The 13,782-nt window shown below is 34.8% G+C and overlaps 1 protein-coding gene across 2 annotated transcripts in view; it reads left to right on the top strand.

The window, feature by feature from the left end:
* Positions 1-274: 274 nt before the first annotated feature.
* Positions 275-13,782, top strand: part of Gabrg2 (gamma-aminobutyric acid type A receptor subunit gamma2) — an 84,654-nt gene continuing 71,146 nt past the window's right edge. Inside the window, exon 1 of one of the 2 annotated variants that reach the window (XM_057775280.1) lies at positions 275-621. In XM_057775280.1, coding sequence (XP_057631263.1) covers positions 518-621 — 104 coding nt within the window. In that variant the 5' untranslated portion in view covers positions 275-517. The remainder of the gene's footprint in view (positions 622-13,782) is intronic. The other variant, XM_057775282.1, reaches the window with a different exon arrangement.

The raw sequence follows: 13,782 nt of genomic DNA, 5'->3' as shown, positions 1-13,782 counted from the left end.
AGTCTGCAGGAGTTAATCACGCAGAGCCTCTAGTGATTCCCCTTTCTATTTCTTTTAAACAGAAACACAGCAGAACCACGCAAACAGAGCACAGCCCAATCTAAAAAGAAAGAAAAGAACAGAGAGCAAATACATAAACAAATCTAAAAGGACAAACCCCTGGGAGTTCGTGGGAGCGCACAGGGCATGAAAGTGAGCGCCTTTCTGTTTCACTCATTTGCCTCCGTGTGCATCTCTGCCTGTACCATCCCCCTCACCCCCCCTCTCAATTATATTATCCTCTCAGACTTGGAAGCTGCTGCCCGAGCTGACGCTTTGATGGTATCTGCGAGCGTTTGTACTGATCTTTATTTCTGCCCCCTGAATATTAATTTTTGAAGCTGGTAGAAATACATTTCCTGAGTGACGGGACCTACTAGAGGCAGGTGGGGGGAGCCAGCATCAAATCATCAGCATAATAATAATACAAAGGGGAGGGATTCTTCTGCAACCCAGAGGCGAGAGGAAAAAAAAAGCGATGAGTTCGCCAAATACATGGAGCATTGGAAGCACAGTCTACTCTCCTGTATTTTCACAGAAAATGACGCTGTGGATTCTGCTCCTGCTATCGCTGTACCCGGGGTAAGATGGGCTGTTTTCAATGTTGTTTGGCTCTAGAGAGATGTGGGGGAGAGATAGGGTTGTGGAAGCAGGGAGACCACCCAGATTTGAGACACTCTTTTGGCATTTAGGCTTTATAATTTAGGGAAGAGTGAATATATGGGGTGGGAGAGAGACGGATGAGAGAGGAAGGACATATTGGTTTATCTGTTAATGAACTAGGTTTTATTTGTTTGTGTCGTGTTTCTGAGCGCTATAGCTCACCTCATAGACTCTGTGTTCTGGGAATAACATTTGAATTTGCTGCAATCTGATATGAAGTGGGCTGTGCTCGCACACGCCAGCATTTGAGGCCATGTTGAAGGCATTTGGGTGGGGGTCTGGAGGAGAAAATTATAAATGGGGTCCTGGAGAACACTAGCGTGGTCTGTGTGAAGGAGTATTGGGGGCGGGGGCAGCGCGTTTTCTATTCTACACTACAGTCTTCTTTGGTCCTGCACCTGAGTATTCAGTCAGCCAGGTTTTCTATCCAGCCCCATTGACCCGGCAGCTGATTTCCAGATGGGCAAACACGATTCAGCACCAAGGACAGCGGTCCAGCTTAGGGCCCGATGTAAAGAGGCTTGCCAAACCACATACTGTATCAGAATCTCTAAATCTTCAAAGGACATCCATGTAGTCAGAAGGCCAGTGGGCCAAGGCACAACACAGGAGTCTGGGGACCTTGCACGAGTTATTGCTGCTCCCACCATCAGATGGTAGAGGGACTACTGAACATAAGGTAGTGAATATAGTTCAATGAATGTTTAGGGAATTTATCTGGAACAGAGCTGGCCTGGCTGCAGTCTTGAAAACATGCTCAACCATGGAATGCAATGCCAAAATCGTGAAGCATGCATGAGTGCTTCACAGTCTCTCTGCACAAATAAAGGGGGAGGAGGATCCATAAAATTCCTGAGCACGAGTGCTCCCTGAAATGGGTTTCATCTAGATTATTTAGAACTTCTTTGAACTAAGCCTATGAGAATAGAATCCCCTCCACCAGGCATGGTGCCTATGCTTCTATTCATGGATGTAGCTCTCACCACTTTATAGTTTCCAATCAGAACCTACAGCAGGCTAGAAGTCCACTCATTCATAGTATGCTCTTCTGTATTTCCATTTTAAAATCAAGTATTGTAAGAAATACTTCTATGGCTGTGCCATCCCCAACCTCCAATACAGACATAAATCTAGGAAAGATATCAAGACACTACTCCAAAGTTTTCTTGGAAGTTAATGTAGCTGTTGTAATAAAGATAAACTAAGTGTTTAACTACAATAAACATTGAGTTTAGATAGACTGTTTCATTAAAACACACAAATTGAAAAAAATGTCTCAGAAGAGGAAAGCAACATTTATCGGAAACAGTATTATATGTCACAGAATATAGTAGAACCATTAAAATATTTTTTTCTATTCAAAACCATCACACAGTTTCCTGTTACATGTTTTATGTAAGTTTGTAAACTTTGTTTTGGGAATCATAGTGCTCATAAATAGGGCATTTCGCCTTGTACTTCTACAAACCATGAAACCTGTGGAATAAAATCTAAATCAGACACGGGGGAATGTATCTTTCCTTCTTATTTCCATTCATTTTAGTAAACAATATGTAACCAACTTCTTGAGTGTATTCCTATGTATTTCACCTCCAAATTATTCTATTTTGTCCCTTAATATTGTTTTATTACTTTTTATGATATGATAGCATTTAAGATTTATGTGTTATGAAAATGCTCTGATAGATGTATTTTTGTACCCTCGGAGTAATGATAAAGCAAGTAGCCACTGCAGTTTCGTGCAGTGAATGTGGTCAGAGTTTCATGTGATGCAGTCCTTTAGATGATATATGTAAATACCTGAGTATGGATGGAGAAAGTAGAAGATTTGCTCTCCAAAGCTGTTGCAAATGTCTGGGGTACAAAGAGTTTCTTATAAAAAAAATGGAATCCACAGATTCTATGTCATAAACAATAATAGAAAGAGAAAGGTGATGAACATTGTAGGAGAAGAAACTTTAACAGACATTTTTAATCTATAACACTTCAAATGAGCTTTTCTTCCTATTAAATGATCAAACTCAGTTGGTCATCCCAACATAAAAGCAAAATAATTCATAAATCAAATCATCAGAGCAAGTATGTTGAAAGCTTATACCTCTCCTTCGAGTGAGAATTTCATAAACTTGAAATTTGCTGCACTGCCTTGTATCTTGTTTACAACTTGTTAGAATCACTTGGAAACTTATGAAAATGGAAATTCCTCAACCACACACTGGATGATTCAGAGTCATGAGGTCTGCATGAAGTCTAAGAATGTTAATTTTAACAAGTTCTCAGAGTTCCTTAAGAAAAATAGGTCTGTTGTCTGTCTATTTAGAAAAGTTTATTTATTGCCCATAGTTAATATTCATAAATATTGTGTTTCCTACAATTTTATTCATCTTGGCATATAAAATCAATTCCTTTTCCATTAGTTATCTAGTTGTATATTAATCAAGTATGCCCATAAAACAAAAATTAAAAATATAAAGGTTGTTACTGTATTTATCTCATGTGTAAATTTTTTGAAAAATTTTGACATACAACCTACATAAATGTCTATGTTGGTATATTCACAAATTCTATGTACCACAACTGCATATGTTAACAAGTATGTTTTAAAACAAATTTAAAAATTTTGTAAATTATTTTAATATAAATTTATCTTGCCACAGAGTTTTAAAAAATTGTAAGTTTTAAAATATAGCAGAAATGATTGGGAATAGTAATAATTGGTATACAAAGAGAGACTTTTTTGAATGGCATAAATTATCTTATACTGTATTTAGACTGACAGATAATTATTTTTTAAAAATTAGTTGAGCAGAAACAGATTGAATTTTTGACAAATTCAATTTTTCATTTAAATAAAAGTTTTAATAGTTTTACTTTATTTATTTTAGAGATTATAACATAATTAAATATCCCATATTCCTCTCTTGCTCTATGTCAAACTTACGGCTTCTTTTCAATTAATTTTTATCACATACAAATAGGTACATACATATTTATTGTGTGTCATTTTAATGCTTATATTTATTTTGTGTTCTTAGCTTTGCTGGATAAAGTATGTTTCAGATAAAATATTAAGAGTTTTGAATTTTTTAATGCCATAATTATGTTTTACACTGATTTTTACTTTTGCAGACCATCATTATAAACATAAAAGAAATACGCTGATTTTTCGATATAACTAACTTGTTTACAGAGTTAATCTTCATCAGCAAGCTTGTTACTCTACATCTTTACAAATGTTTTCCCTTATTTTTTTTTAAGAAAATTACCTTTGTTTTTCATAAGCACACACCATGCTTGGGTTGTCGACATAGGATCCTAGTTAGTCTTCTTTGAGCACCTGCGTGAAAGGGTAAAAACTGAGGCTGTAAGTGTTACTCAGAATTTCCAAGAATCTTTTCCCCACCACACTGTAGACCAAATACCTGGATAGCAGGCTGGGATTTTGAACCTGTTTTCTGTTTTGTTTTTAAAGTTTCATTTTGGGTAGTTCACTCTGAGCTACAGGTTAAATTATAGACTGTGCTCGGCAGCAGTATAAAAATTAAACTTTCACTTAATGGAATCCATATATACCTTTCTAGTATTTTAGATTCAGTTTATATTTAGTTTAAAAGAATTCACCAAGATTTAAGTTAATGGTAAAAACTTTTTTAGAAATTTTATAATTTCTAGTCAAGCAGGAAGGAAGTCAAGATTGACATCATTCCTGTCCTTCATATTGTCCTACCAGGCCCATGATTCCTTGTTGATTATAGCATCTCAGTTTGTTAAACATGGATGTTAAAAAATTTAATCAAAATGTAAATAAGTCACAAGTAATCTCAACAAACTGCCATACTTACAAGAATAGAGGGTAAGTAAGTTAAAACCAAAATACCAGAGGTAATTAATGACTGATTTAAAATAAAACCAGTCATGCTTTATGTGCACGCATGCTTAAGCACTTACTTTGTACATGATCTATGTATACTTAGCATTAAGCACCGATGTTTTGCGATATGAATCCACAAAAAATCTCATATTGGTACTTCTGATTATCTGTTGTCCTTAAGCCAACCATCTAATCTGTCTACAATTCTGTTTTCTAATCTGTCAAGCCTGGGTTGTCACCATGAAACAACAGAGTTTCACTATGCCACAGTGAAGATTAGATATGACTGACACAAAAATATATAGTTCACTATATCTACACATAGGACAAAGTTGATTTGAAAGTACATATATTTATGGTTGATTTAGAAGATGCCTTACTTTCCTCTAATTCTGCACAGCATGCATCCAGCTGAGGGTTGTTTCCAGAACATGGATGTGCTAAGCACTCAATGTAATTGAGCCACATCCTCAATCAGACGATTCCTTCTCTTGACATTGACCTGAAAGAAGCAACAACAACAACTACAAATCACGGAATCCCTATGAAAAGTGAAAACCTGGCTCTTTTGACAACCATTCTGGTTGAACTTCCAGACTGTTTAATTAGAACTTTTAATCGGTGTTCTGTAATCAATTTGGTAAAATTGTTTTTCAAAAATCACAAACACATGCCATTTCAATAAAGCCCAACTCTACTATATCAGGTATCACAGATTCTAGAAAAGATATCTTAGCTCCAAATGTCTATTGGATAAATTAAAATATTTAATCTATTTCTTTCTGAAGATTCCTTGAGATCTTAGTACTTACCAATTATATCACCATTAAAAGCTATCACATTGTACTCTCTGGACAGACATACTTAGACACATCTTGCTATTCAATGGCTTTCTACATTTAAGAACATACTAAATGCAATGGTTTAATTCAAAATTAGAATTGTATTTGGGAAATAAATTTCTCATATTATTATGTATGTGTAAGAAAGAAATAGTTCAATTTGCAATTCTTTGACTATGCAGGACCTACTATGGAATGCCATCAGTGTTTAAAGGTCTTTACTATCTGTCAAGAAAACTCACAGGAAAATTTTCAGTAGTTTTCAGCTCAGTAGTTTTCTTTAATTTTTTTTTTACAAAATTCTTAGAAAAGCGAAAGATGAAATTGAGTTAATAATACTGAATATTAAAGCAGAAATAACGTGGCCTTATCAGTGTTAGGAAACTTAAATTTTCAAATATGTTCATATTAAAGGATGACACTGGTAATTACCTGCATCATGCTAGAACTTACTTAATTAGCTGTGCTATGGGACCTCCTAATATCAAGGCAATGATGCTTTTATTTCTGAAGTAAAAAAAGAAGTTTCTGTTTCTAAGTATTAATTATAGTTTTTAGTTTTTACTGTAATGCTTTTATTAGTGTTCTTATATCCTCAATAGACTTGTTAGATGATGAGGGTAACACTTTTTTCGTCAAAGAACTGTCATAACTGAGAACCAAGTTGATTAACGGACCTAGGAATTCTTGAATACCAACTTCAGGAAAGACCGAGATTCTTGCTGTTGTATACCAAGTATACACAAAACACTGGATAAGTACAATACAATTCTTAGTCTTAGAAACCACACAGGTTGTTGTGAATTGCAAGAGGCCTCTTCATTTTGCTTCCCTGGGGGGAGTTTTTCCTTTTTCATGTGTACTCTATACTGGATATTAAATGTCCTTTAAAAGAAATTGTAAAAGCCCCTTTTAAGTTACACATTAGTGGCTTAGGGTAAAAAGAAAACTTAACTCCAAATCATATTAATCCTTGTAGTATTATATTACGAGAGCATAAATATGGTAATAATTCTATATTATTATAAGATCATTGTTCAGCTGTGCATAGATAAAGTACCATGTGAAGGGTAAATACGTAGCACTGACATTACACTCTCCACCCATTCATAAAGAAAACCAAAAGAACAGAAAATAGCATAGCAGTGGGCAAAACAAGGGATGTTTTTTAAAAGCAAAGATTCTTTATAGTAATTGAAACCCTACCATGAATAAAAGTTCAGCTTCAGAAACAAGTCTATGTAGTAGGGCAGTAGATTCTGCAATTTTTTTATTCAATTTTATGGTAAAATGTCTCAAAAAAAGTAAATATACCATGTCAATATTTAATATATATTTGTGGTATGGAAAAATAAGTGATAGATGGTCTTATGTGTTGTTTGGTAGTTATCAGTCTTTTTTAATAAGTTGCTTTTGCAAATGTACTTGAATACATGGGTAGTGAACACTCTTCACATAAAATGTGGTATAGATGAGTCAGATGTAGTGGTACATGTCTTTAATACCAGCACCCAGTAGGCAGAAGCAAGAGGAAATCCCAGAGTTCAAGGCCAGCCTGGTTTACAAAGTAAATTTCAGGACAGTCTAGGCTAAGCAGAGAGACCTTATCTCAAAAACAAAAGTAAGAGAAGTATAAATCAATAAACATTTTCTATATTTAAAAAGGTATATTTTCGAATTAGATTTGCTGTGGTGACTGAGTGTGGAATTACAGAGTAGAAGAGCCACAAGTTCTGTTCTCATGGAGTTTCTATATAATGCATGTGGGTACAGGTTATGACCAGAAAGGTATACAAGTAACGATTAAGCTTTTACTAGAAAAATGCTATGTGTTAGACGAGAGCTACACGATGCTGTAAAAAAACAGGTTGGGGTTCCAGTGTTGTGAAAGAAAGTATGGGACAGAGGTCCACAAACATCAAAGATTCATCTGCAAATACCTTGTTGCACAGTTTTAACAAACTGATGCTATTTTCTTTTCTTATTCTTCACAGTTTTCAGTATAATTCTGGAGTGATCTTTCATATGTATAACAAATTTATATATTAATGATATTTATTTTTGAAGACATCTATATTTTTTGAAATGTCCTAAGCCTTTCTCTTAGTATTTAGAAAAGAACTATTTAAAACACACACACAAATACAAAGGGCAGTGATAAAAGTCACACTGTGGTCTATTTACATACTTCTACTTCAATAACTTCCCATATATAAGAGGAAGATGGGAGTCCTCTCCATACACTATTTTGTATAAACAAGTTAGGTGTAAGTGATATTAATATATTTATTATATAATGCTTGTAATTATATATATGCAACATAATATAATGTGTATATATATAAATATAAAACAAGGTCTTATGGTTATATAATTGGCAGTGGATATATATTTTTCTATTATTTTCTACTGATTTATCTTTTCTGAGTCTTTGATAATTCGATATAAATGGACAAATACAGTCATAAAAGATACTATGACCATCTGTATTCTGCAGTTGACTCCAGAAATATTAAAGTAAGATAGTTTGAATACAAGAGAGCCAAAACAACAAGGATGGAGACATTCATACTTTAAGTGCAAAATGAGATGTGTCATATAAAAGTACACATAGCAGTTTTTAATTCCTTGACAGTTTTTACCTTATTTTATTCTTTTTTTGGCTTTTTAAAAAATACTATTTTGTTAAAAAATGATTCTATTTATGGCTAGAAACCGATTATGAGTGAGTACATCCCATGTTCCTCTTTTTGGGTCTGGGATACCTCACTCAGGATAGTGTTTTCTATTTCCATCCATTTGCACGCAAAATTCGAGAAGTCATTGTTTTTTACTGCTGAGTAGTACTCTAATATGTATATATTCCACACTTTCTTCATCCATTCCTCCATTGAAGGGCATCTAGGTTGTTTCCAGGTTTTGGCTATTACAAACAATGCTGCTATGAACATAGTTGAACAGATACTTTTGTCATTTGATGTGGCATCTCTTGGGTATATTCCCAATAGTGGCATTACTGGATCTTGGGGTAGGTTGATCCCAAATTTCCTGAGAAATCGCCACACTGATTTCCAAAGTGGTTGCACAAGTTTGCATTCCCACCAGCAATGAATGAGTGTGCCTCTTTCTCCACAACCTCGCCAGCAAAGGCTATCATTGGTGTTTTTGATTTTAGCCATTCTGACAGGTGTAAGATGGTATCTCAAAGTTGTTTTAATTTGCATTTCCCTTATCGCTAAGGAGGTTGAGCATGACCTTAAGTGTCTTTTGGCCATTTGAATTTCTTCTGTTGAGAATTCTCTGTTCAGATCAGTGCCCCATTTTTTTATTGGGTTCATTAGCATTTTAAAGTTTAGTTTCTTGAGTTCTTTATATATTTTGGTGATCAGACCTTTGTCTGTTGCAGGGTTGGTGAAGATCTTCTCCCAGTCAGTGTGTTGCCTTTTTGTCTTAGTGACAGTGTCCTTTGCTTTACAGAAGCTACTCAGTTTCAGGAGGTCCCATTTATTCAATGTTGTCCTTAATGTCTGTGCTGCTGGGGATAAACGTAGGAAGTGATCTCCTGTACCCATATGTTGTAGAGTACTTCCAACTTTTTCTTCTATCAGGTTCAGTGTGTTCAGACTAATATTGAGGTCTTTAATCCATTTGGACTTGAGTTTTGTGCATGGTGATAGGTATGGATCTATTTTCATTCTTCTACACGTTGACAACCAGTTCTGCCAGCACCATTTGTTGAAGATGCTCTCTTTTTTCCATTGAATACTTTTAGCTCCTTTATCAAAAATTAGGTGTTCATAAGTTTGTGGGAACTGATTTATTGGGAGCCCACCAAGGCCAGCTGGTCTGGGACTGAATAAGCATGCGTTGATTCCGGACTCTCTGAGCATGGCGGACAATGAAGGCAGATGAGAAGCCAAGGACAATGGCACTAGGTTTCGATCCTAATACTTGAACCGGCTTTGTGGGAGCTTAGCCTGTTTAGACGCTCACCTTCCTGGAAGTAGATAGAAGACCTTCGTCTTCCCGCAGGGCAGAGAATTTGGACTGCTCTTCAGTATCGAGAGGGAGGGGGAATGGTGTGTGGGGAGGAGAAGAGGAGTGGGGATAGGGGGAGGGAAGTGGGGGGAGGGTGCAATATTTGGGAGGAGGGGAGGGAAATGGGAAACGGGGAGCAGGTGGAAATTTTAATTAAAAAAAGAATAAAAATAAAAAAAATATTTCAAACTGAAACAAAAAAAAATGATTCTAATAGTTATGTTGATGAATTAACTGCCACATAGCCAATTATGTTCAAATTCCCTGTCCAAAAACAATAAATAAATAAATAAATAAATAAATAAATAAATAAATAAATACTGTGCTTCAAGGGTGGAATCATTTGTAGTGCACAGACATAGCCAAAGAAATACAAATTTAAGATGTTATTTCTTTATTTGACAATTGATAATGAAAAAATTTAAAAATTATTCCTTTTTTACTTTCTATCTCTGGAAAGATCATTTTAAGGAAGCTATTCCTCCCCCCACAAGCCCAATAACAATTTAATTACGTAATGGAGGGAAAAAATCTTTGATCCTTTCCATATTCTCTTTCTTCTAAACTTCGAAATCCATCAAATGTGGCTACAAGCCAGGAGAAAATGAACAACGACAAATCAACTCTTAAGCTATACATGCTAGGCTGTGACGTGTCTTTAAGAGTACAAACTACTCATCTATATTAGGTCAGACACTCATTTGTAGCTAGGCATTTCTTACATAGTGAGCCTCAGTCACTTTATTTAATTTCTCTCTGGCAAGTCACTTTGTGTAGTGACTGGTAAATAAACTTGTACCTATCCCCCTCTTGCTACTGCGGGGTCATTCTCTATTCCCTAGTCTTTATTCTTTCTTAAATGCCAGTTTCTATGCCAAGGCAATACTTTGTTTCCCTCTGTTTAAATCTAAATTTTGTGAGCATGCATGTTTTTAAATTTTAATTATTTTGTTTTCTAAATTTCTCATCCATTTTCTTACCTAGAATGAGGTAATAAAACTGGGGGAAAGACTGTAATTTCTAGAATGCCTACACTACTCATTTTAAGTGTGTTGTTTCTGTGAACCAGAGACTAAAATTATATGGACAAAAATTATAGGAATATATATATATATATTCACTTTAGGGGACTCTTCCCTCATATAAAACTAAACAGGCATTTATTTTCCAGTAGTTGGTAACAAACTACTGACATTCATTTGCTAAACAAAATTACTGAATTTATTATTGAGGACAAACCTTGTTTGCTTATCTTGAGAGTCAACTCTCTTTTTGTCAGAATAGATGTATTTAATGGTTGTAGAGTATTGGAAAAGATAAAAATGCAAGGCGATATTTTTGTGATTTGTGGTCATGACTATCACTTCAATTTCTGTATGCCTCATAGATCTGATCATAGGTGGGAAACCATGTCACCTAAGTTACAGCATCAGCACCAAAAATATCTTTCTGATGTCATGTTTATTCTTTACTAACTCACTGATGACACAGAAGAAATAGCCCCCAAACTAGTTTTTCTTAATAACAACCTAGTCTAATAAGTAATTTGTGTAAGATTTAATGAATAGCTGGATGAGTTTTTCTGGATAGCATTTCTTCTGATTCATGCAGACATAGGTTTTTTTTTTTCAATTGTGAAATTAGTATTAGTGAAATTAAATGTCTATATATTTTCTTTGATGCTTATTTTATTGATCAACATGATGTTAGGGGATCCAATGATGTTGCTTTTTGTTGTTGAATTTTAATATACCCAATTATTTTCATGGTGTGTTAGATTGAAGTTAATAGGACAATACTGTCATTGCATTCTTTTATGTGTTTTTGAGACCATATTTTAATTTCCATTGATGAAAGTTTTTAGATGCAAAATAGCTATGAAATGATTTTATTAATAAATTAGTAGAAGAGTTTTCAAGTTAATAACAGTGAAAGTTACTTCAAATTTCACAGCTTTAGAATGTATCATTTTCCAATTATTCCAAAAGGTAGCAGTATAAAATAGATACATTTTTCTCAGATTAAAACATAGCTATGACAAGTTTAGCTGGGCAGCTATAGCTCAGAGTCTCATGAGGTTACAGTCATACCATAGGGTTCTACCAGTACCCAAATGCAAAAACTCTGTTTCTAAGCTCTCAAAATTATGCACCATCTTTCATAACTTATGCTATAGGTAACCCAAACCAACTCTAACATTGTGGCTGTGGTCAAAGGAAAGTGGTTGTCTTAGTATGTTCGAACTGCTTTAAAAAATATCCTAAACCACTGTTAAAATATTATGAATGGAAATTTTCTTCTCACAGGCATGTAGGACTGAAAATCTGAGCTTTGCAGGGTATATTTCTAATGAGAACATTCCCCTGTTTGGCAGAATATTTTTGTATGACACACTGAATTTAATTGGATGTCTTTAAACACTAGGCTCATTTTCTATTTTCTCTACATTCACTGTATCAGAGTTTACCATCTATTTCCCAATTTCTTTGAGACTCACTATCTCCAACATGAAATTTTCATGAAAGAGTTACCTCAGATTTTTAGAGCTGTTCACATACTTCTTTCCTATTTCATAGCTTAAAAGAGAGATCTTAAGTAGAATAATATTTACAAAACTAATTATAATTTTGAAGAGGCGTTAATGAAGTGCCAATAGTGTAGAATGAAGTGCAACTCACCAGTCATACATACTGCAAGTCTACATACACACACACACACACACACACACACACACCATTCATAGAATTTAATAAATAGAAAATAAAATGAACAATGTGTTTAAAACACAGATATGCAAGCATTCAAACATTTCTCAAAATACATACTATGGTTTTTGGAGGTTTTCCAGATGCTTCTATGGCAAGAAAAACATAATGGTTTTACAGATTCAAAAGAACAGTTCTTTCTAAAACTCATTGTTGTCTCCACTTTTCCTTGCATAATTTCTCTGATGAACAAGCACCCAAGACACCTTGCAGATGCACAAAAAGTGAGAGCTCATCATTCAATTCATTCTCTTTGACTACTGATATTAAGTAATTTTCCAAACACACTCTTAGCAGATGGGTAAGTCTCAATAAAGTACATCAAAAAATTTCAAGTGCATTAAAGACATAAGTTGGAAATACATGGTCCATACTTATTCTGGGGAACTAAAATATGATACCCTGGCTTACGATTTACTTTCAAGATGACTTAACTGTTCTATTCCTCGCACCATGAAAACACTAAAGACAGCTAAACAAGTTAATCACTCGGTCTTATGGCATTTATATTATAGAATAAAAACATACTTTTAAAATATAGTTACATATTACACCTGGTAACATTATAGACCTACCTTTATAACTTTACTCACAACCGATGGCATACTTATGTACCATCCTGTTTCCCTCATTTCTCCTGACCCAAGCAAGTTCTACAACTAGGACATATTCTCTCCTCAATCATTTTTCAAACAACCAAATCCCCAAGATTCCTCATGTTACCCTGGGCTGACATGGCCAAATATGTGTCATGATTTTATGAACTTAGTATTAACTTTATGAGTTCTGGAGTGCTCTGTTGAATGTGGAATGAAATCCAATTCAAGTAGATCAATCCATCCCATCACTACATGTCCTGACTTCTCTACCTTTAATAAGTATTTACTGCATTTCTAGTACTTAATTGTTCCAATCTTATCCTTGACATAACACACACACACGCACACACACACACACACACACACACACACACAAGAACCCTTTTTAAATGACAAAAATTTATTTTTCATAGGTGGTCGGGAGAAGCCATTCTGGTCAATGAAAAAGTCATATTGATTTCTTTTTTAATTAAGTGAAATTGACAATTAGGGGATTTTAAAAAGTACTATACTTATGAATAGAATGGTTTAGAATAATAAAAGATCTTATGGGAATGGGATTTTGACATAATTTTAGCACTAAACTAAAACCAGACGTTTAACATACTGTAACCAAAGGTAGAACAGCTATAAGAAAAGGTTTGGGAAGCAGGAAGTTACTTCCTAATTCCCAGCCTTACAGCAGTAGTCTGAATTGAAACTGTAGCTCAGGTAAAGATTTTGATTTGGTGAGAATACTTCTGGACATCAGTGTCATTCTTTTTTTTTTTTTTTTTTTTTTGGCTTTTTCGAGACAGGGTTTCTCTGTAGCTTTGGAACCTGTCCTGGAACTCCCTTTGTAGACCAGGCTGGCCTCAAACTCACAGAGATCCACCTGCCTCTGCCTCCCGAGTGCTGGGATTAAAGGCGTGTGCCACCAACGCCCGGCCTCATCAGTGTCATTCTTAAAGAAGACACATGGACAT

This window comes from Chionomys nivalis, chromosome 7 (genome assembly GCF_950005125.1).
Source record: "Chionomys nivalis chromosome 7, mChiNiv1.1, whole genome shotgun sequence".
In the NCBI taxonomy this organism is placed as follows: domain Eukaryota; kingdom Metazoa; phylum Chordata; class Mammalia; order Rodentia; family Cricetidae; genus Chionomys; species Chionomys nivalis.
The sequence above is the reverse complement of the archived record's forward strand: the minus strand, read 5'-3'. Positions and strand labels throughout refer to the sequence as shown.